General features: G+C 41.5%; 1 protein-coding gene across 1 annotated transcript in view; it reads left to right on the top strand.

Annotated features, from left to right (window-relative positions):
- COL25A1 (collagen type XXV alpha 1 chain) overlaps positions 1 to 21264 on the top strand; it is a gene marked incomplete at its 5' end in the record, with an annotated part of 779688 nt that overhangs the window by 585903 nt on the left and 172521 nt on the right. Inside the window, 2 exons of the mRNA XM_019521958.1 lie at positions 12099 to 12125; positions 12290 to 12316. Coding sequence (XP_019377503.1) covers positions 12099 to 12125; positions 12290 to 12316 — 54 coding nt within the window. The remainder of the gene's footprint in view (positions 1 to 12098; positions 12126 to 12289; positions 12317 to 21264) is intronic.

The raw sequence follows: 21264 nt of genomic DNA, 5'->3' as shown, positions 1-21264 counted from the left end.
GCACTTTCTTTTGCTAGTGAATCATATCAACTGCCCATGGCATCCCAGAAATATCTTTGTCTAGTGTTAGAGGACACCTGGAAACTTTTCCTCACCCATCCATGTTTGCAGTACTACATCACTGGTCATTCTGTTATTCATTATTTAAAAACACTGAATTGTTGAGTGAATGGTAATTTCAGAAATACAGATTAGATTGAAATTCCATTGTGGGTACACATATTTATTCCCAGTAGAGGGAAGATATGGCAGGGAGAAGAAAAAGAGTGCCCTGGGGAATCCTCCAATATATGGATGGATAGGACCCCAGCTTCCATTTCTTGCTCTGACAGTAGAAAGGAGAGACTGCATATAAAGAAAGGAAAATTCTTTAGTGGAAGAGGGAAAAAAGGGAGATGCTTTATGAATAATTTGGAAGAAGAGGCTGTCATCCACCTTGTCTTTAGATAGTCGAATGCGGAATGGGCCTACTGGCCACTGTCAGTAGTGTTATATAGTGGTAGGTAGCAAACTTGCTTTATGTCCCAGGTCAACATTTAGCTACAGTTGTGATCTGCTGAAGGGAAGGAGGGAGAGAAGCATGTATAGTGGAGGATGATTATGGCAAAGTACAGAGAGACAAAAAGCCCAAAGCTGAATTTATTCAAACTTTACAGGTTAGTCTAAGCTGCTAGATCAATCTGATGAGCAAGTGAACAAACTTTCACTTTTAATTCAGCCACATGCCTGCAGTGGTCTGAGCCAGAAGCCAGGGGGTGCTGAAGCACACCTCCTTGCTGGGCTGGAGCAGACAGCTTGGGCCAAAGCTAGCCTGCCCACCCTGCAAGGAGGGGTTTGTGGGGGAGGTGCAAAGCATCCCAGGATGCTGGGGGACTATGAGTTAATTTGAATCTGGAGGGGATCTGGGACAGAAGTTCAATAAACTGATTTAATCTGAATCAGTTAAATCTGATACTACATCCATCCAGGTTTATCTTAAACTGGTTTGGACCATTTTGAGAGTGGTTTATGAGCATTGAACTTCTGTTGTGTTACAGATTTGAACCAGTTTCCAATCACTTATAGCAGTTTATGTGTAATTTCAGTCCCTAGCCTATGAGGCCTGACCCATGTGTCTGATTTAGCAGCTGAACTTCAGGATGCTTTTCCAAATCAAATCTTCAATACTGAGGTTGATGACTTGCTGTATTGTCAGTCTGAACATTCAAGTTTCATAAGTCCCAGCCTCAAAAGTCACAAAATTTAGCTGAAAAATAAAAATAATACATTTTGGGTTCTTTTTGTTTGCTGTATGGTTTCTGAGTCTGTAGGATGTACTTGACTGATGTTTTCAAACTCTTTTCTAGGCTGATGAGGACTAAAATTTTATTTTAAAAAAACAACTGAGATGCTCTTAAAATAGCTTAATTCCAGGAGCCATGGAACAACCAAAAATCAAAAGTTTCATTCTATGTAGTTTGACAACACTGGCAATGAGATTGGCTTTATATTTTTTGTAATATTGTATCAGAGTGATAAAAACTTGAGACACATTTACAATATTTTGATTACATGAAGCAAAATCATAGGCTTGGAGGAAGAAAAAGAACAAAAATTGGACTGATAATAAGTGGAATGTTATGCTTGCCTTAAACTATATCATTGTTGATGACCTGATGTACATAATCCTCCAGTGTGTGAGACCTTGTCAGCTCTTCGATACCTGGTTTATTTTGAGATTTATCCCTTTTAAAAAAAAATAACAAATGTGCCTCTGTGTCTGCATAGCTAGCTTTCACAATAATCTTTGACCCAGAGAAGTTATAATTGAAAGGTCTTATCATCAACTTTATTTTTCTGTCACCTATGTGACTTCAGCGTTTTCCGTCCATTTTCCAGGAAACAGTTGCCCACATACCCAAAAGATGAATCAATGTGGTTATACTTGCAGCAGCTGTGGCAAGCACTGAGATAGTATTGAAGATGACTTCTGATTCTGACCCCAGCTATTACCTCCAGGTCAAGCTTGAGGCACATCAGAGCTTCATTGTGGTTATCTTCCTCATAAAAATGACCGAAGTCTACAGGGCTGTCAGCACCTTCACCACTAGTACACCACTCAAATAAAGCTTTATATGCTTCCCTGAACTTACCTATTGTTCCTAACTCTTTCAGAGTTTGCCTATAAAGTCTTGTGGTTTATTTTCATTTTATAATAAGGGTTTGGATAAATGAATTCATTGTATGAAAAAAACACACCAGTGGAACAAAAGATGATTTGTACATATATTTTATGCAATGATGTATGGTACAAATGCAAAGAAGTACTTATTTTTGAACACTGAGATGACAGCTCAAATTATTTTTATTGGGGAAGTATATGCATTATATTATAACAGTCAACAAATGGCACACAGGAGCTGTCTGACTTTATTATGGATGAGAACAAGGGTGTGTTCTGCTTCTTCTGGTCCAGCTAATTTTTCTGTCATTATATTCTTAGCCATGCTGTTATTTTTGTGTGGTAGGTTTACTCTAGAAGCATCCTGCAGGTATTTGTCTAAGTCTAGTTCACAAGAGACTTAACAGATAATTCAGACCAACCTTACACTTGACTGGTTGTCTATATTATATTGTTGGATGGGCAGGAAGATGAACTGGGCCAAATTAAGTGTTAGCATGAGTGGGAACAATTCTCCTTTGCACCTGAGGCAAATTTGATCCTTGACCAATACAAAGGACAGGTGCCCATGTTCTTTCAGTGTCATTTGCATTGATGTTTGTGGTTTTTCAAAGAAAAGAATGGGGAAAAAAGGAAGGGAGCTTTATTGATTAATAACAGAAAACATTTGTCAGATAAAGGGGAAACAATTCAACAAAGATCAAGCCATAGCACCATGAGGGGAATCTGAACATCATATTATAGCTTGGTTCCTAATTATGGGACTAGCTGGAAGGATTGTGAAGAAATTCTGCAGTGAACCACCAGCTATTTTATAGCATTCTGACCACTTTGTAAGCAGCCTTGTAAGACCCCAAAGACCAACAAATCCTGGTCTTAGCCAAAGTATTGCATAGGAATAGAAGATGCATGGTAAATTAGGGCTATTGTAATGGAGGTCTGCTGTTTCCTGGCATGTTTGAAGAGACTGTGATTTGCAGCCTGCTGTTTAAGAACCAGTAGTATGTAGTACCTCACTGTATTCTGTACACAACTGTGTAAAAAAATGTCAGGTTTAGGTGATATTTACATCTAAAAGTGAATTGCAAAGAATTGTTTATCCAAGATATGTTATGCAGCTCGAATTTAAATCTTTCTGTTTGTATGCACTTGAATAGGGCTTATTGACCACTAAGTCAGGCACAAATAATACCAAATTTGCAGACTTCTTTTTTGTACTGGAAAGCTGTAACAAAGGCAAACTCCACTGAAGCAAGGAAAGAGGAAGACAAGGGGAGGAAAGAGATTTTCCCCTCTCTCCCAGGTTTCAGGATAACTTAGGAGAATCCCAGAAGTGAAAATGAAACGTACAAGAGGGGGTGACTGGCAGCTTTGCTTAATATGTAGAAACTCTGCAAATCCATTCAAAGTTTTTGAGAGCATTAATAAATTTGATCCAAGGTGAGAAGCTGGCATTGTGCATTAGCAGATTTCGAGCTTGGCTAGACGCATGGCCAAATTTAATGAAGGCCAAAACCACACGGCTTAACATTTCAGAGCTTGCAAAGGGAGACAAGAAAAATAATAGTGCAGGAAGTTTAAAATGATCTTGTAAGTCTTTTCTTAATACAACCCTAACATTGCATCTCATGATTCAGCATATCCAGTTTTATATTTTAGAACAGTTACAGAATTTCTGAGAGATTAATATAAACTTTTATTTTCAAGGCCATGGAAATCTTTTGTAATTTGGGACAGTAAACAGACACTAGCAAAACGATGAAGGAAGAAATATCTTTCATAATGAAATGGCTCCTTGTAACATGCAGAAACTACCTTTCATCGCTGAAACAAAACCTTCAAAAATAAACATTTTATCTTAACCTACATAGCATGCTATATTTTCATATTTTGTGGAAATATGATTGAATGCTAGTGTTCCAGTGATGAGAAGCTACGTGTAATAATTCTGTTAGGTTCAGGGACAGCTTTAGATTTGGGATGTGAAAGGTTAAACATGTAAACAATAAGTATAGTCATACTAGTAATGCATTATTAGTTAATGTTTAGAGCAGGGCCCAGTCTGGCAGGGAAGGGAAGTGGTGTTGTGCTTCAGGAATAGGAAGGCGGAAGAGCAGGCGGGAGGGAGGGAGAAGCAAGAAAGGGGAGGGGGAGAGAAGAAGGAAGACTGGTACCCATAGCTCGTCTGCTCCCTCCCTTCTAGTGCACCAGCAGCTGCAACTGCCTGGGAAAGCCCCTAGCCTCCTGCTGCCACCCACGACTTCATGTGGACTGTAATGTCTGGCAGGGCTTGCTGCTATCTCTTCTCCCTGTCAAAGGCCCTGAGGAGTGGCTCCCAGTAGCAGTTATGTCCGAATGGGTCTGTGCATAGCCCCCAGCTCCACACGGTGCACCGAGCGGGCAGCTGCAGCCCCTCCCTAACAGTGGCTCCCCCGCCAAGGACTAGGTATATGTTATTGGTTAACCATTTAATTGTATGTGTTATCGGTTAACTGGTTAACTATTTTCTGTTAACCGGCTGACTGGTTCTGTGGTTGTACTGATGCTGCCTCTTGGTTTGAGTCCATCTGTTATTCCTGTTTTGGTCTTGCCTCCTCCCAGAAATGTTTTCTTTACACGTTCATTATGAACACAGGAAACCAATATATTTCAGTAACAATTGTATTGTATTTTGCCCAAAATATAATGAAAACATAAATCTGGGATGCCTTAGATCAGGAGTGGCCAAAATGTGGCCCACCAGGCCATTCTATCCAGCCCGTGTGGCCCCTAAAAAATTTAGTAAATTAATTTTTTACTAATTTTTTACTAATCTGCCCCTGGCTGCCTGTCTTTTGGCCCTCAGTGGCTTGCTAAAACTCAGTAAGTGGCTCTCCGCCTGAAATAATTCCCCGCCCTTGCCTTAGGTCTTTCACACCAGCAGCCTCCTTTTGGGCTGGAATCCTTTTGGGCCCACAGGGGCAACTGTGCTTGCTGAGGTGTAAGGAGGAGGAAGGGGTAGGAAATAGTATCTCCACCTCCTCCCGCAGGACGTCTGTCAGGGAGGCAGCTTTGTTTTAACACTGAAGTTCCTGCTGGAGTGCTGCTGCTGAGTATCTGGCACTAGACATATAACCTGGGCCCGGGGCTCTGTCCTTAAACCTCCTCAAGAATGTTCCTGATCTGCAAGTTATGACACACTATTATCACTTCTTCCCTATGACCATTACTCATTATACTAAACTTCACTCAAGTCTCATGTTTGATTTGGGGCCATAATGTAAAGACATACCTTATACCATAAACATGTACGGTGTAATGCTTCTCAGGCAAAGATATAGACTAGGAAGATAATTTGTTATACAGTGAAGGAAATAAAGGAGGGATAATGACAGAAATAAAGGCTGGACTAGCTTCAAAAATAACCCAGAGGCACAGTCAAATGTACTTGTAAGACTTGGATAATTTAAATACTGGCTGTTGACAAGATGCTGCAAATATATTTATCAGAGGAGCTCTACTAGTGGAAAGAGCTCTCAGGGGTAAATACAAAAATGAGCACCTATCAGATAACATACCATGAAATACTGTCCATTTGAAAAATCCTACAGACCTAACCCAGAAATCCTTCATTCCCCTCAATGGGCATGTTGCCTGAGTACAAACTTTAAGATATGGCCTTCTGTTTTATACTATCTCAGGGATGGCCAACCTCCAGCATGCATGCCACAAGTGGCACAGGTGGCTTCCGTGTGTGGCATGCAGCAGACTGGAGAGGGAATAGGCAGCACAGCATTAGATAGGACAGGAAGCAGAAAACAGCAAGAAGCACAGAGCAGGGATCAAAAAGCAGAACAAGATTGGGCAGAGGAAGGGGATTAGAGTGGCATTCAGGGAGGTCTAGGGGCTAATTTGAGGCATGTCTTACAACCATGTTGGCCTCCACTATACTATCCTATTCTGCTGCCCTCCTACTCCTTCTATACCTATTTCTAATACCAAGGATGGAACTCAGAAATGGAAATTCCTTGATTTCAGTCAAGATGCCAAGAAAGAAACACCTGCCATTTATCTTGAATGTAGAAATGTAACTTGTCTCTGTGCTAACGGGCAGTGGCAGCAGCTGTAAAACGTACTTGACCCTCACTTCAGCTTTGTTCTTAGTTGGCAGGTGCCTGGATGCCTTTCAGTCTGCATTAAAACACCCTGTTTTAAAAAGAGCAGTATTTATCGCGCAATTGTCAATGCAAATTTTGCATGTGTTTGTGATTTACGAGGTCTCATTGATGCCAAATGGGCTATAAACCATATTTGGAAACTTATGGCAGTCTGCAGTAGATAATTACACTTTGAGAAAAGAGCCTCTGTTTCCAGTGAAAACACTGTAAAGTTATTTCAGAAATGTTCTGACCTCAGACGTTTCATATAACTACATAAAATGCTTTCACATTTGTGCAGCAGCTAGAGGCCTGATCTCTGCCATCTCACAAACTAAAGTACAGAACTCTCCATGGGAAAAGGGCAGGCCATCTCTGCTAACAGCCTTCAAAGTCAGTAATTTGTTTTACTCATGTATTTCACTGAATACATGCTCTTAACAAGAAGAAAGAATGGAGTTTGGGGGGAAAACAAACCCTGTGCAACATTCGCCCTCCCTTAAACAAGTCAATCCCCTAATTCTCACCCCACCCACACAAACATAACTTTGCCTCATGCCAACAGACTCTTCACCTCCCCCCTCCAACATGCACACACTAATAACATCCTCAGTAAAACCAGGGGAGAATTCCGTAGCACAAATAGAAATAAAATGTCAGAAGCTGCGGGTAGAAGGGTTTTTCTTTAATAAGTTCCCAAACACTAGAAAACAGTACACTTGAAAACTAGAAGTGGATGAATATGGCCATAAAACTATTACATGAATATTCTTGCAGTGAAATGCCGTTGATTCCCTTTCTGGTAATCTGGAGAGCTATTGTTTGTTATGTTCAAGAATGCTGGGGCAAAGCATAAGCACTATGAATACAAATGAGAAATATTTATGCAGGTATTCACACCAGAAATGCTCTGAGACCATTTTGAAAAGCTGTTTTTAAATACTCGTGCAGTCAATTTGTTCAACGCTTGTGAATGCTTGTGAATGAGTTGTAAGCAGCCAGGAGGACCCCTGTTATTTATAAAACTTCCAATCAATAGGCCTGTGCGAGTTGGCGGTGATCCGATTCGGCTTTGGATCTGGCCGCTTCGGATGACCGCAGTCCAATCCAGAGCTCTGAACCGGGTTTCCACCTCGATTCCGCAGAAGCGGCTCCGAAGTTTCGGAGCCGCCTTGGAGATCCGGCCATAGGGTATAATGGAGGAATCAATGAAATATCTATAACTTTATTGTTTTATGTCCAGGTTGGATGAAACTTGCGGGGGTGGTAGCCTCTGCTGAGAGCATGAAACCTGCCAAGTTTCAAAAAGGTCAGTGCAGGAGTTTGGGGGCAACTGTACCCCAAATTCTTGAAAGCCAAACTCCTGTCACGGCTGTGTGTTACACCACAGGGGGGTCAAAACTGCAGGGCTGGTAGCTCTTACTGAGGCCACAAAGCCTGCCAGGTTTCAAGGAGATAGGTGCAGGGGTTTGGGGGGAGCTGCACCTCAAGCTGCGGACAAGTAAAACTGGTGCCATGGGTGACACTGTGTGTGTTAAGGTGCAGCAGGGTGACAGCTGCAGGGATGGTGGCCCCTGCTGAGGCCACAACGCCTGCCAGCTGTGGAGGCAATGGGTGCAGGGGGGGGTTCTGGAGCCCTGCAGCCCTAGCTACTGACAGGCAAAACTTGTGCCAAGACTGTCTCTGTCTTAGGTCAGTTGATTGTCTGTATTGATTCTTTCCTCTCTTCCGCCTGGTTTTGTAGGTGCTAATTGCTGCTCATTGAGTCATCATGTAGTAGCTAGGTCCTGTGTGTTGAGCTGGTCCCTGAGCCCTTGGTCCCTGAGCAAATCATGATTGATTGATTGGTAACTGGGAACACAGCAGCATCACAGCCAGGCCTGCAGCAGTCTCCCCTCCCCGCCCCAAGACAGCCACAGTCAGTCCCACAAGCACCCATGGCACCAGTTCTGCTTGTCCGCAGCTTGAGGGGCAGTTCCCCCCAAACCCCTGCACTGATCTTCTTGAAACTTGGCAGGCTTCCTCAGCATAGGCTATCATTCCTGCAGTTTTCACCCTGCTATGTTGTAATGCCTAGACGTGACATGAGTTTTGCTTTCAAGAATTTGGGGTGCTGTTCCCCCCAAGCCCCTGTGCTGCTGTTCTTGAAACTTGGCAGGCTTCATCCTCTCTGCAGAGACTACCACTCCTGAAAGGTTCATCCAAATTGGACAAAAAACAACAGAGTCATAAGTATTTTATTGTTTCCCCATTATACCCTATGGCCGGATCTCCAAGGTGGCTCCGAAGCTCTTCGGGAAGCCAAATGAGGCCAGCACTTTGACCTGGATGTGCTGCTTCGGACCCCAAAGCATCTGAAGCTTATCTGGATCCGAAGCTCTGTCCAAAGCCTCCCACAGAACCTACCAATCAGGAAAAGAATAATGCCATGTGACTTAGGGGATCCATCTTGTGGGGCAAATGCAGATACTCATAGCTATTAGTTCAGTCTTACACAGGCATCTGTGAAAAAATAACCAATGCACAAATATTCTGACCTGTTTATAGATCATCTGCAAAGAGAAAAGTGGAAAAAATTAACTGAATAAGTTATTCATAACAAGTAGTTCAGTCAGCTCTATTAAAAACCACGGGCATCACTCATTCATGCTACCAGAATGGTCTAGCAGAAGGTCTGCTAGGGACAAGATTCCAGTAGTGTAAAGGACTTGTAACTTTAGCTATGTCAGAATGAGTTAACTGCTTGCCGCTGGCAGTGGCTGGAAAATGCTCGTACTGTAGCATCCTTGATTCAGCACATTTGTACTGACTAAACCAGAAGTATTCTACCCCCTCCAAAGGGAACCGCAAGATAGGTTTGGGACAGGGAAATCCTCTGCCCTTTCTTAAGGAGAAGACCTTTGGTTTTCAGGGAATCTCACCGGCACAGATAGTATAATATAATGTGGGTGTGTCTACACATGCAATTAATGTGCTTGAATTTTCTGTGCAGAAAATGCAGGAGCATTAAGGCATGAATCTGCATGTGCACCTACATTGGGAGCCAATCTCACTGACAGGTGTGGGGGGGGTCCCCCCGCAGCTGATTTTCCTGACCTGCAAGTGCCAGGGTGCTTCTCCTGGCACTCTCAATCCCCAGTTGGTGCTCTCGGGGTGGGGGGAGGCAGGGGCACCAGCACTCCTGTCTGCCCCCCCCCGCTCGTCACCTAAGCAGGGAATGATGGCTGTTAGGAGGTGCATCAGTGCTCTCAGGGGGTGCACGTGTACCCCCTACACATCACCACTGGGGGTGGGGGAGGAGCAGGGCTAGAGGAGAGTAGCTGCAGACATGCAGCTGTTTCAAACTGCAGCTGCATCCACCAAACCCCGTGATCCAACAGTGAACATCTGTTGTGTCTGAGGGATCAGTGTAACTCACACTGCTTCCTCTGATGTGCTGTGAGTTACAGCGGGGCGTATCCCTTCTGTCTGCTCCTTCAGTCTGCTAGTGCCTCCTCTCCCCTGCTCCTTGTGCCTTCCCCAGATTGGTGAGATCTTGATCTGGGGAAGGTGGGAGTGCCCTAGCCTTCCTGTTCCCATTCCCAGGGGGACTGGAACAGCAGGGAAAAGTCTTCTCCCCACTGGGGATTCCAGTATCAGAAGCAGGCAGAGGGCTTGTGGCACCCAGGAGCTGAGCAGATGGAGCAGTGTGGCAAAGCCTCCTGCTGCTGCTTACTTCTGCAACTCCAGAGTGAGAAGCTGGCAGGGGGCTATGCTTACTCCCTGCACTGGGTTCCCAGTTTCTGGGAGCTGAGACGGGGGAGCAGTGAGGCACAGCCCCTTCCCTGCCTCTCAATCCAGGGACTCTGGAGTAGGAAACAGGTATGGAGCTCGTGTTTGCTCCTCCCCTCCCAGTCTACAGGAAGGGCAGGAGCAGTTGCTCCCCTTGCTTTCTCCATTCTGGGGTGTTCTCAGTCTCTGGAAGGCATGGGAGCCTTCCCCATGGTTCCATTCCTCCTGGTCCCTGGGAGGAGTTAAGACATAGGAAGGTGTATAGAACAGAAGTTAATTCTCCCAGGCGAAACTCCTGGGAGTTTCTACCTAGTTTTAGCTGAGTTATTTTTCTCCTAGAATGGACACTTTTGCTCCAGAAGAAAAAGCTGGAACATCTGTGCACTTGTGGCTTCTACTAGGAGGGCAGCAATTCTCCCAGTAGAAAATGAACATTTGTACATGGCCCAAGGCCATGTTGCTGCTTCCTGAACCAACCAACAGTGCTGGTCAGCTGTGGAAGGAAACGTACTATTTTTCCCTGATAGGCTTGCCAGCAGACTCACTCTCCTGGAATGCTGGGGAGCTCTTAAAACTAAGCAGGAAATTGGATACAACAGGAGCTCTCAAAGGTTTTTGCATTGTAGACTGCATCTTAATAGCCAGTGTCTCTTAGACCTTCTCCCCTCCCATTTGTATTCATGCAAACCATCTCCAGTCTCACTTTCAGTCAGGCAGTATATCCTTGTGTACATGGAAAAGTGACATTAGGACTATTCTGTGTTATTTTTAACTATGCTGTTGGTAACACCGCCTCTGGTATCGGCTCTTGTTTCTTCTCTTTCTCTGACTGTGGCAATGAGCTCTAGCAGCAGGGGAAAGGGGCGAGTCCTCTTTGTTTCCAGCTGCTTTTAATGGTGCCCAAACACTTATTTCCACTGAAACATTTGGCACTCCATAGAAAAAACTGGAAGCAGAGTCAGCACCATGTAATCTGGTAGAAACTGATCCACAAAGCACAGCTTGAGAGGTAGTAGTCTAGAAAATTGTTTCTGAAGTGCTGCAGAACAAACAAGCTGGGAACTTGTTCAGCAAGAAGAGACTAAGGAAAGAACCTGCATTCCCACCATAAACAGTTTGTTTTTCAGGTGTTTTAAACATAATTATTCATTCTGAAAAATCATATCAGGCTAAATTCTTGTAAATAATTCTATCACATAAATAACTCTATCTTGATAGTATGCCACAAGACTGAATGTGAATTCTCTGTTGCCAGAGATCTAAATCAAAACATACTCTTCCACAGTTGCTGTCTTATTTTTCATGTATTATTCTCTAAAATTCTGAATTTATTAAGCATGAATGCTAAGAATTAGAAAAAGACCTAGAAAAAAAAATCATTACCAGATACAGGATAAAATCCAGCCTTCTTTTATGTCACTTGGACATTTATACACATACATTTCTGTCCCACAATGCACCAGAGGTCTGCTGCTTTGGAGCAGACTCAATTGAGCTGACATACACTACGCTGCGCTGCATGCAGTTGTATAAGTGGCAAAATGCGTGTCAGCATGCAGAAAATGGTGGTGGTGCGCTTTTGAACTAAAGCACCTCTGAGGTGTGTTAGTTCAAACATGTACCACCGCAATTTTCTTTGTGCTGACATGCATTTCGCCGCTTATACAACCATATGCGTTGCAGCACCAGGCGCTTTTCCATGAAAAAAGCCTCCCCTCCCCCCCCAGATGTTTTGCATTGACTTCAGTAGGGCTAGGATTTCATCCATAGTTTATATGTCTGTGAATAGCCCAGTTGAATACCTTGTGCCTGATGGAACTAGTTGCAAAAGTAACCTCGTGGTAACTGCTGCTATACCTTTGCTAAACCTGGCCCCAAAATACTGGCAGTTTAAGGACCAAAAGCCTGGGAGAAATCATGTTGTGAGGGAGAGAGTTTGGTATCATTTATACCTGCTTGTTATATCTCTAAAACTGATTGTTGAACTTCCTTTATGCCAATAATTTTCTGATTTTTTTTCTTTTTCTCAGGGTCCTCCTGGTCCAAAAGGGGAGAAGGTGAGTAAATGTTCTGCGAACATATACAAAATAATGGAAACTCCTCCTGGTTTTAACAAAAGATGCAGTTTATTTTTTCGCAATATAATGTGAAATTGTGTAAGAGAGTTGGGTAGAACACAGATGCTGTGTTAAAACTATCATCTCATCTTTCCACTTTGCAGGGAGATCAAGGTGATCAGGGCCCTCGGGTAAGCATCTTAAAAAAAATGTTACACTTCCCCTTCGCTGAGTAGGCAATTAGTCTTTAGCGCACAACTAAATTAAACAGTGTCTTAGCTAATTCTGCTTATTAGCTGCATTTACCCTGCATGTTGTAGTAAGTGTCTGCAGGAGAACAATACCAAATATGACCAAATGATGTCTGAGAAGCATTTAAGTTACAATAGCCATTATTACCTGCCTTATGGAACGTTCAAATATGCAATTTCTCTTATGGATGGAAACGCATTTCACAGTGATTTTTCTCTGCTGTCTGGTTTCCCTATGCAAACTTTCCAGTTTCAACAGCAACGTAAAGATCTTGCATGGGCTCCTGCAGTAGAGGGGGAAGGTGGGTTCGTGATCAGTTAGGGCCTAGATTTTCACATAAAATGTATTCAAAATTAAATAATGTATAAAAATATGATGCATAGTTCTTGTCAACACATCTATGTACTTAATAAGTTGTAGCCTCATAAACCTATTTCAAACACAGAGCACCATTTAGAGCTGGTAATGGAAACATACCATGAGTTTATAAATATTACATTTGTTTTACTTACAAGAATATAGCGATGAACATATTGTTACACTGGCAGTCCCAGCTTGTTCCCTTTACATCTGTGCTTCATTATACAAATATTTGGATATACTGTTCCAATGATACAGAGGATCTGTTCAATAGTAGATTTAAAACAGCATGTGAATTTTTCTGTCAGATTTGTTAATATATTTTCATTTTAAAGTAAATTAAATCCTTTGAGGTCTTAACATATTTGCTTACCATTATTGCTGTTGTAGAGTCTATAGGCCACATTGTGCTTGATGATATCCAAGCATATAGTGGTGCCGTTCTAAAGAGCCCAAAACCACGTGAGACAAGACACAGCAAGAGGAGTTAACAAAGAAAAAAAAATGAGGGAAAGAGTAAGGTGCAACAGTTAAAACAATGGACCAGATGTCTATATCTGTTTAAATGGACCAGATGTCTATATCAGTTTAATGGCTGTGAATAATTTAAAGCTGATTTTTAATTATAAGGAGATGCATTAAATTGTAGAAATACTCATTGGCTATCTACCTTAGTTGTTTTTCCTGTAGACATCAGGGTAGAAGTAAATCTAGACAAACATCTTGAAAGAGAGCAAGGTTGTGTCTCATCAGCTATTTTAGCAAGGCTGTTATGTTCATGGCATAGAAGGATGTGCAAAGAATGCTGGTAGGGAAAGTAGATGTTCAGGCAATCAAGTCTTGAGATATTTCTAAACAATCTCAGTAAGCTGCTGTGACAGAGTAGTATTGTGAAGAACATTAAAGAGGTGAGAACAAGGATTTGAATTTGATATTGTAAAGAAGGAGAGTCAGTGGAGGGAAAGGGTTAATATGGTTAGAACAGTAGGTGTATTTGAGGCCTGGAGAGGAGGCGGCTGGAAAAGATAAGACAGGATATGATCATAGTGGATGAGAGCTTTGGGAGAGTGGAAATGGTATCAAAGAAATGAAGAGATTTTAATGGGAGAAGAGTGGCTGAGGCAAAACAGAGAGTGGAGTCAAAAAATATAAGAGAACTGAAAAGGGTTTAAGAATAAAGGACTTGGATTTTTCCAGACTGGCCCAGCTGTTTTGGAATAAGTTCAGGCAAAGGAAGTAGGAGCGGGGATTTTAACATTGTTGCAGCAATTCAGTCCTGTGGCTATTAAGTGCTGTTTCAAGCTGCGTACACATGTTCAGGTGACCTGGGAGAATTCTCCAGGGTTTGCTCTCCTAGTAGAAAAACTTGCCTGGAGATGCCTAAACAGAGTCCCTGAAAAGCAGAGAGCTGGGAGAACTTGCACTGCTGATGCTGCACAGCCAGGGGAGGGCTGTACACACATATCAGCATGCTCTGTAGGCTCCTTCAGTCTACCTGGTAACAGATGGCAGCAGTGCACAGGGCAGCCCTGATTGGCTGACCCAGACTGCCTTGCAGGCTATGTCTTCCTGCATCACAAGGAGGGCAGTGTAGAGGGCGATGTTGTGTTCCATGCTTGGCTGAAGAAGAAGAAGAGTCCAGCCAAAGTAACACTCTTTTCCCCAAGGGTGGAAAAGAGGGTGAGAGCAAAGCACCCTGGGATGCTGGAGGACTGTGCTGCAGTTTCTCTCAGACTCATACGTTGTATGGACATTCTCTCTTTCGAGAGAAACTCTCCCAAGAGTGATTTTAACCCTGGTTGTTCCTGGGTTAGTTTTCTCCTAGAGTGTCCATTTTGGCTTTGGGAGACCCCCCCCCAAACATCTGTACACATTGATAACTGAGCCATGAGTCTCCCAGGTGAAACTGAATGTCTGTATGTGGTTTTAGTCTCAGGAACAAAATAGAACATCCTGAAGCTGGTTTCTGTATCTTATTTTACTAGCTTAGTGCTTGCAGGGAACAGCCCAAACCCTGTGGTATCTCTGAGGCACAAAAAAGGATACCTCTTTTGCAACCTTGCCCTTTATGTTAGGATGTAATGGGGTGGTGATATGGGAGTTAATAGAGTACTGACAGCGTTGGGAGATTCTTGTTCTGCAGAAAGAATCCTCACAGAGCTGCATAAATCATGGTGGTAGCTACTTTTCATATTCAGGCTGATGCTGAGTGGCTGAAATGCGCACAGGAATTGGATTCAAGAAATTCAGTTTTAAACATATTAAGCGAGGGAACACTTAGATATCCAGTAGAAGACAACTGTGAGATTGATTCAACTTCAGGACAGGAGAAAACAAATAAGTAAGGAATGGAGAGGTTGAGGGGGCAAATCTTATCTTTGCTGTATCGATCATATTTAATTAGTTATTTAATTAGTTTACACTATAGTCAAGCATTTCATTTAGATATTTATAGTTTTAATTTGGGTTATTTTCAAAGTTTAACCTATCCTTTCATTACCCTTTTTTTTTAAGTATGTTTGGATTCACTTTACAGTAGCTTTCCCCCTCCCATTTAATCTCCCCCCCCAGCTTTATATATTTTAAGAATATGAAGTGCTACAATACTTTGGAACATGTTATTTTTTTTCACCATATTTATCTTTTCTGATGACTGTCTTCAGGGTATATATGCTCAGCTTGCTATGAGAAGGGGTTTCCCATGTAATGAATGGAAGCTATATAAGTGTAAATCCATTATTCACTAAAATGAAGCTAAATTAATTTGTTCCTGCTTGGTTTCCTTTGCCAAGCTTTTTCTACCATTGACTATGTAAAATAGATATTTTAGTTGGTGCCACCATACTGCTTTCTGTTATTCACAGAAGTATTCTGCCAGAAAAGAATACCAGAATGGCCTTAACCTTAATATTCCAAAAGTGTTGAGATAAATAGAATGCTTTCCTGAAAGTCCTAGACATTTTCAAACTAATTCATCCTTTTGAAGTTAAGGAGTCTGCAGTTTTCTGTTTTTCACAATTTGTATTAATTGCTTTGAAACTCATACTTGCTTTAGCAAAGTTTTTATTGCTCTAAGTCAGTTTTGACTCTTTGAAAATTAAAAACGGCTTTTAATCTTTGTAACAACCACATTCTTCCTCCAGATATTTTGACTAGTAAAAGAAACCAAAAAGGAAAAGTAGAAATCTGCCAGGTCAAAATGGGACTCATGAGCTGGCAAAAATACCCAGTGAAATGAAAAGGAGGACTTTGAGCATCATCTTCATTCATTGCTTGTACCTGAGACCAGAATATCTTACTTTCTGTCCTCTCACATGTTGTATTTTGATCTCTTTAAGTCTTGAACATTTAAGGTGCTTCTTGCATTCATAGGTCTAGAACTGCTAAGAAGAAAAATCAGTATTTTAGAGTTTTGCATGCAAGCCATGGTAATAGCATGCAAGAGCTAAATATGCTAGACTTTTTGGAAATACAGTTCTATATAGTTACAATAAAGTAGAGACTGCATTTGATCGGAACATCTGGCTAATACCATTTGGAGGCTCAGAATTTGTTTTTGTGGAATTATATATTACTCTATGCCTGTTTGGGTATAGAATTAAAGGGTGTCTGTACATGTGCTCCAGGGTAAGGGATAAGGGCGTTAATTAGAGCAGCTCCTAGACAGCCGCTTTAATTAAAATGCCACAGTGTCGTGTGTATTAAGTGTTCCGCATTTCAAAATGGCCACGGGGCACTTTAGTTAAATCTCATTAGATGAGTTTTAGTTAAAGCACTCCTGAAGCCATTTTGAAATGCGGGATACTTAATACACATGATGGTGAGGCACTCTGGAGCATTCTAATTACAAATGAGTCTGCTGTGACATGTTCTAATTAGAATGCGTCGTATCATGTGTATAGGCACCCAAAGATTCTTGCTGAATGAGAAGTCCTCCCATGACAAGTAAAAAGAGGCACAAAATGAATTAAGTCTAAATAATTTTTCTTTTTCTGTAGAAGATGTTTGTCTTATGGCATGTCTGTAGAGGTCTGCATGACTGTACCCAGCGCTGATAATGAAAATTAAAAATGATGCCCTTCAGCCTCTGGACAATTAGAATAAATGCTGATGCTGAGCCACTGCTCAGTTCCAGTTGCCCAGTTCTACTTCATTTTAAAGCTACTGGATTAGAAAACCTTTGAAAATTTCTTAATATAAGAAACCTTTCCACCTTTTGATTATGAAGGATTTATTATCTAAGCAGAGGTTGTACCCTACTTAATGAAAGTAGACCTTGAAAAGTGAATGTACAGAAGCAAAACAGCTAGTGCACAAAATCTTAAAGTAAGCAGCTTCTCCCTTTTAGTTCTGATACATGAGAAATATAGTGTTTATCAGGTCTAAAAATCATCAACTAGCAGCTGGCTCTAAATTAGTTTAGGGGTCTAGGTGCAATAACAAGCCACCCAGGAGCCATCCTTAGCTATTTTCATAAAATTATTTTTTCCTCGTGGTGTGTTTAAGTCAATTTTTCTAACAGCTGGGCCTGCACAAAACTGATAGCATCTCCAAAATGTCTTCAGCAGGAGAGATTAAATTCCAGAAAAGAAAGGCATTCAGAAGTTTATTTTATTATCTTAACCTTTGTTGACTTGAATGATTAAACAGATTCTTTGCTCTGTTAAAACAGTTAGGCCCAGATAGTATTGTAAGGTCCTTATTTGCTTAACCCTTACCTCTCCTCACTTTGTCTTTAATGAATTTGATGCCTATTTACTGCTGTATTATGACCCAGGAAAGAGAGTGAGCCGTGGTGCAAGAGATGTTTTACAGATGCTGTACATGAGTGCTGGAAAACCATTTTCTTTTCTTCCAGTATCACCGGAAGTTGGCACAGTGACAACACTTTCATTAAAATTAAAATTTGTACTGTTTATGTATTAAAATCAACGCACCTTTTTGCCTGTTGCATTTTGGACGCTGTTTGTAAAGATTTTTTTATAGTGTTCCGTATTAAACTAGAACTAACTTTTTTGAAACACCCCCTAATATTCCATTTGTAAAACTGGCTCTCATACATGCAGTAGCTTTCATAAATATTTTTCCTGTGAATATACAGTAAAACAACCCTATGGGACCTGTCTTGCTCCTACAGAACTAAATACCAAGCCTATGTTGAATTTATTAGATTCTTTTTCTATTTACTTTTTGATAGTGAATCAGAAAACAGTAATTAGATGCTGATGAATAAACCACTGGTTTTAAACCTCTTTACCTTGCTTTTAAACCATCTTCTAATGTATTTCCATTAGAACACTGACTTTTTCTCCCTTTTGATGTCATTGTGTTGACTTAATTGAAAATAAGATCAGTCACCAAAAGAGAAATTACCACAATATATAGTGTCATATGGTATCCTGCTTTAGGCAGTGTCCAGTGCCCAGTTCTTTAGGGCTAGAGACAGAAATTACACACAAACTGATATAAGTGATCGGAAACCAGTTCAAATCTGTAACATAACAGAAGCTCAATGCACATAATCTGCTTTCAAAATGGCTAAAACCAGTTTAAGATAAACCTAGATGAATGTAATATCAGACTTAACTGATTTAGGTTAAATTGATTAATTGAACTGCTGTCCCAGATCCCCTCCAGATTCAAATTAACTCACAGTCTTCCAGCTTCCCAGGATGCTTTGCACCTCCCCCAGAGCGTGGGTGGGCTAGCTTTGGCCCAAGTGGTCTGCTACTGCCCAGCAGGCAGGTATGCTCTAGCACCCCCCAACTTCGGGCCTGGACAACTGCAGGCATGTGACTCAAAAGTGAATGTCTGCTCACTTGCTTATCAGTACAATCTGTGGGGTTTAGGCTAATCTACAAAGATTGAGTCAATTCAGCTTTTTAACTGGGGCCTTTTGACAGTTTGTGCTTAGCCCAAAACGGTCATGAAACCACTGCCACTAACATCTTCCCTTGAAGTGGGGCAGAGAGGATTATTGTAGGATGCTGAAGGAACAAGAAACTCTGGGGCCCATTATGGTGCACTGTACAGATATTACATGTGGTGCTACAAAACATAGTGCTACAGAGAAGTTCCTGTTTCATCCAGGAAGTATTGTAGTGCTTCTGCCATAAAGGGGGCTCAAAGTTCTCTCTGCTGGATTTTTGTAATGCTACAAATGTAGCATCTGTATATGGCCTTTTTCTATTTTAGTTTATGTGGCTTTGGGTGCAGTTTAAGTTGAGCTAGAAATAGCCATCATTTTTCTAGAATAAAAAGTATCCACATGAGCAGAAGTAATACCATTATAACTATGTCCATTTTAGATTCACACTTTATGCTGTCTTGGTATAACTTCCCTTGTAGACAAGCTCTTAAATGTCTGTGTTGTCGTCTCATATTTAAATTCAGAAGGAATTGAAACCTTTCTTGGTGGTGCAAATGGCTGGCCATAAGCTAGTAAAATTCACAGAGACTGAAGCATTAGAAGTACGGGTTTTGATGCTGGTTGTAATTCTGATTTACCCCTGGGCAAGTAATTTAATTTCCAAGTCATAGTTTCCTGTCTGTCAAATGGAACACACATATTTACTTAATACATAAATTGGACTAATTATCCACAGTGCTACATCAATTTTACTTTTTTTGTTGCAGTTAATAGAGATTAGCATAACACCTGTATAGCAGAGTAAAGAATCTAGCCCCATAATTGTCACATGCAACAAATAAGAAAGGTGAGAATAAAAGTAAGGTTCCTCTGGCTGCCAGCCCTGTATTTAATCCATTAGAACATATAGGGTTTGGGTATTTCTTTTCTCCAAATCTACGAAATGTCCTTCTGGTGTTTCGCAGGTGCTCAAAGCCATGCAGTGGCTTTTATGTCATGGCCTTGGGGTGCCATGAGGGAGTGCAGAAGTAGTTTTAACAGTATAGGGAAATGCGCAGCATGCCTGCCCACATGTTAAAAAGGGTAGTGCGCTGTGATAGCTGGGAACAGTGGCTTCACTCATCACCAGTGAGCCTGTACTGAGCCCTTGGTTAGTGATATATGGGGTGCTGGGAAGGAAGGATTTTCACTGGGCCCAATACTATAGAAAAAAACCAGACAGTGTTTCTCGCAACAGTGTTGACACTTCGTAAAATTGTTCCCCTGATTTTCAAATGCTTCATACTTGAAGCAAACAAACATGATCAATTGAAGTTCAATTTATGTATTTCATCTGGTCATCAATGATAATAGTTAGATTCTCATTTAATCACATTATATGGAATAGTCCATTATGATGTGAGGCACTGTCCACCTCTGGCCATATTGGTAGTTTACATTGTCCTGAAAATCCCAGCTGAGTCTGCTGGCAGAGCTTTGACTGACCCATGTGGAAACAGTTGAGGAGGCACAGCATGGTACATCAAAACTCTAGTGAATAATTTAAATATAGCTTGTGCCATGGAGCTGCTCAGACACTGCAGTGGGGACAAAGTAAATACAAGCAGAATGACCCACAACTGCAATGATAACCAGACTGTTCTGGAGAAAGACATTGGCTGCATTAAGATCTGCTTGAATTCAGTTCACATCTTAAAAGTGCCAGAGGGCCAATATGCAGTGCTGTACATGAATGTTTTGTGGGGGGGCTGCACAATATTCCTACAAGCTGAAGCTTTTCATAGCTTTTCAATTGCAATTTGTCAAGGGTTTCAGCTGAAACCATATCAAGGGCCTAATCCAACCCCTGTTTAATTCAATGGGATTCTTTACTTTGGGAGGTGGATGGCTCCAAGGGACTGTCATCAGAAAGGATAGCATGTGTAGGTCAGTTTGAGATTGTTCACTGGAACTCACATTTTGCCTGACAGCAGTGTATTTACTATGTAGATAAATAGAGGATGTCAGTTTACATTAAAACGTCCCACTTAAGATATACTTGCAATTGAGTTATTTGTGGAGAGGATGCTGGCATTATTGCAGATGCCCCTAAAACTAAAATACAAAATGATCAGGAATATAGTGATGACCACAAATGAACATATCTTTACAATGGTCCATCTCTAGCTAGAGACTGTTTGTGCTTCTTGCTAAATATTAGCTCTTTTTTCACTAGATCCAAAATCATAATGCAGATATCATACATGCACACTGAAGCTCTACACTGAATGATTGTATATGTTAAAAAAAAGAATCCCCACAGTCCTTGTCATTTGTTACTGCTTATTGTTTCAGTTAGCAGATCTCTCCTGATGGAGAAAGCAGCAGTTGTGATAAAAGAGATTATATAAAAGAGTTCATGCTGAGAGTCCATGGCACTGCATAGAGTGATACAGGACACTGTATTCCCTAGGGCAGGTACAATAATTAGCTACAGGACTGGCACTCAGTCTGAAGGATTAATTAGAACTTGAGGTGGTGTTGTGGGGAGGGAAGGCAGCCATACAGTGTGTCAGGATCACTCTGGCCTGAAGCCTGTGTGATTTGATGTGAAAGAGCAGCAGCTGGCTGTAACCTTAGGAAGTGCAAGTGAACAGCAGGTGGTAATTCCTGTCTCAT

Source organism: Gavialis gangeticus, unplaced genomic scaffold, assembly GCF_001723915.1.
Source record: "Gavialis gangeticus isolate Ggan-Ray unplaced genomic scaffold, GavGan_comp1, whole genome shotgun sequence".
Lineage (NCBI taxonomy): Eukaryota > Metazoa > Chordata > Crocodylia > Gavialidae > Gavialis > Gavialis gangeticus.
Note: the sequence above shows the minus strand (reverse complement) of the source record. Positions and strands in the feature narration are given on the sequence as shown.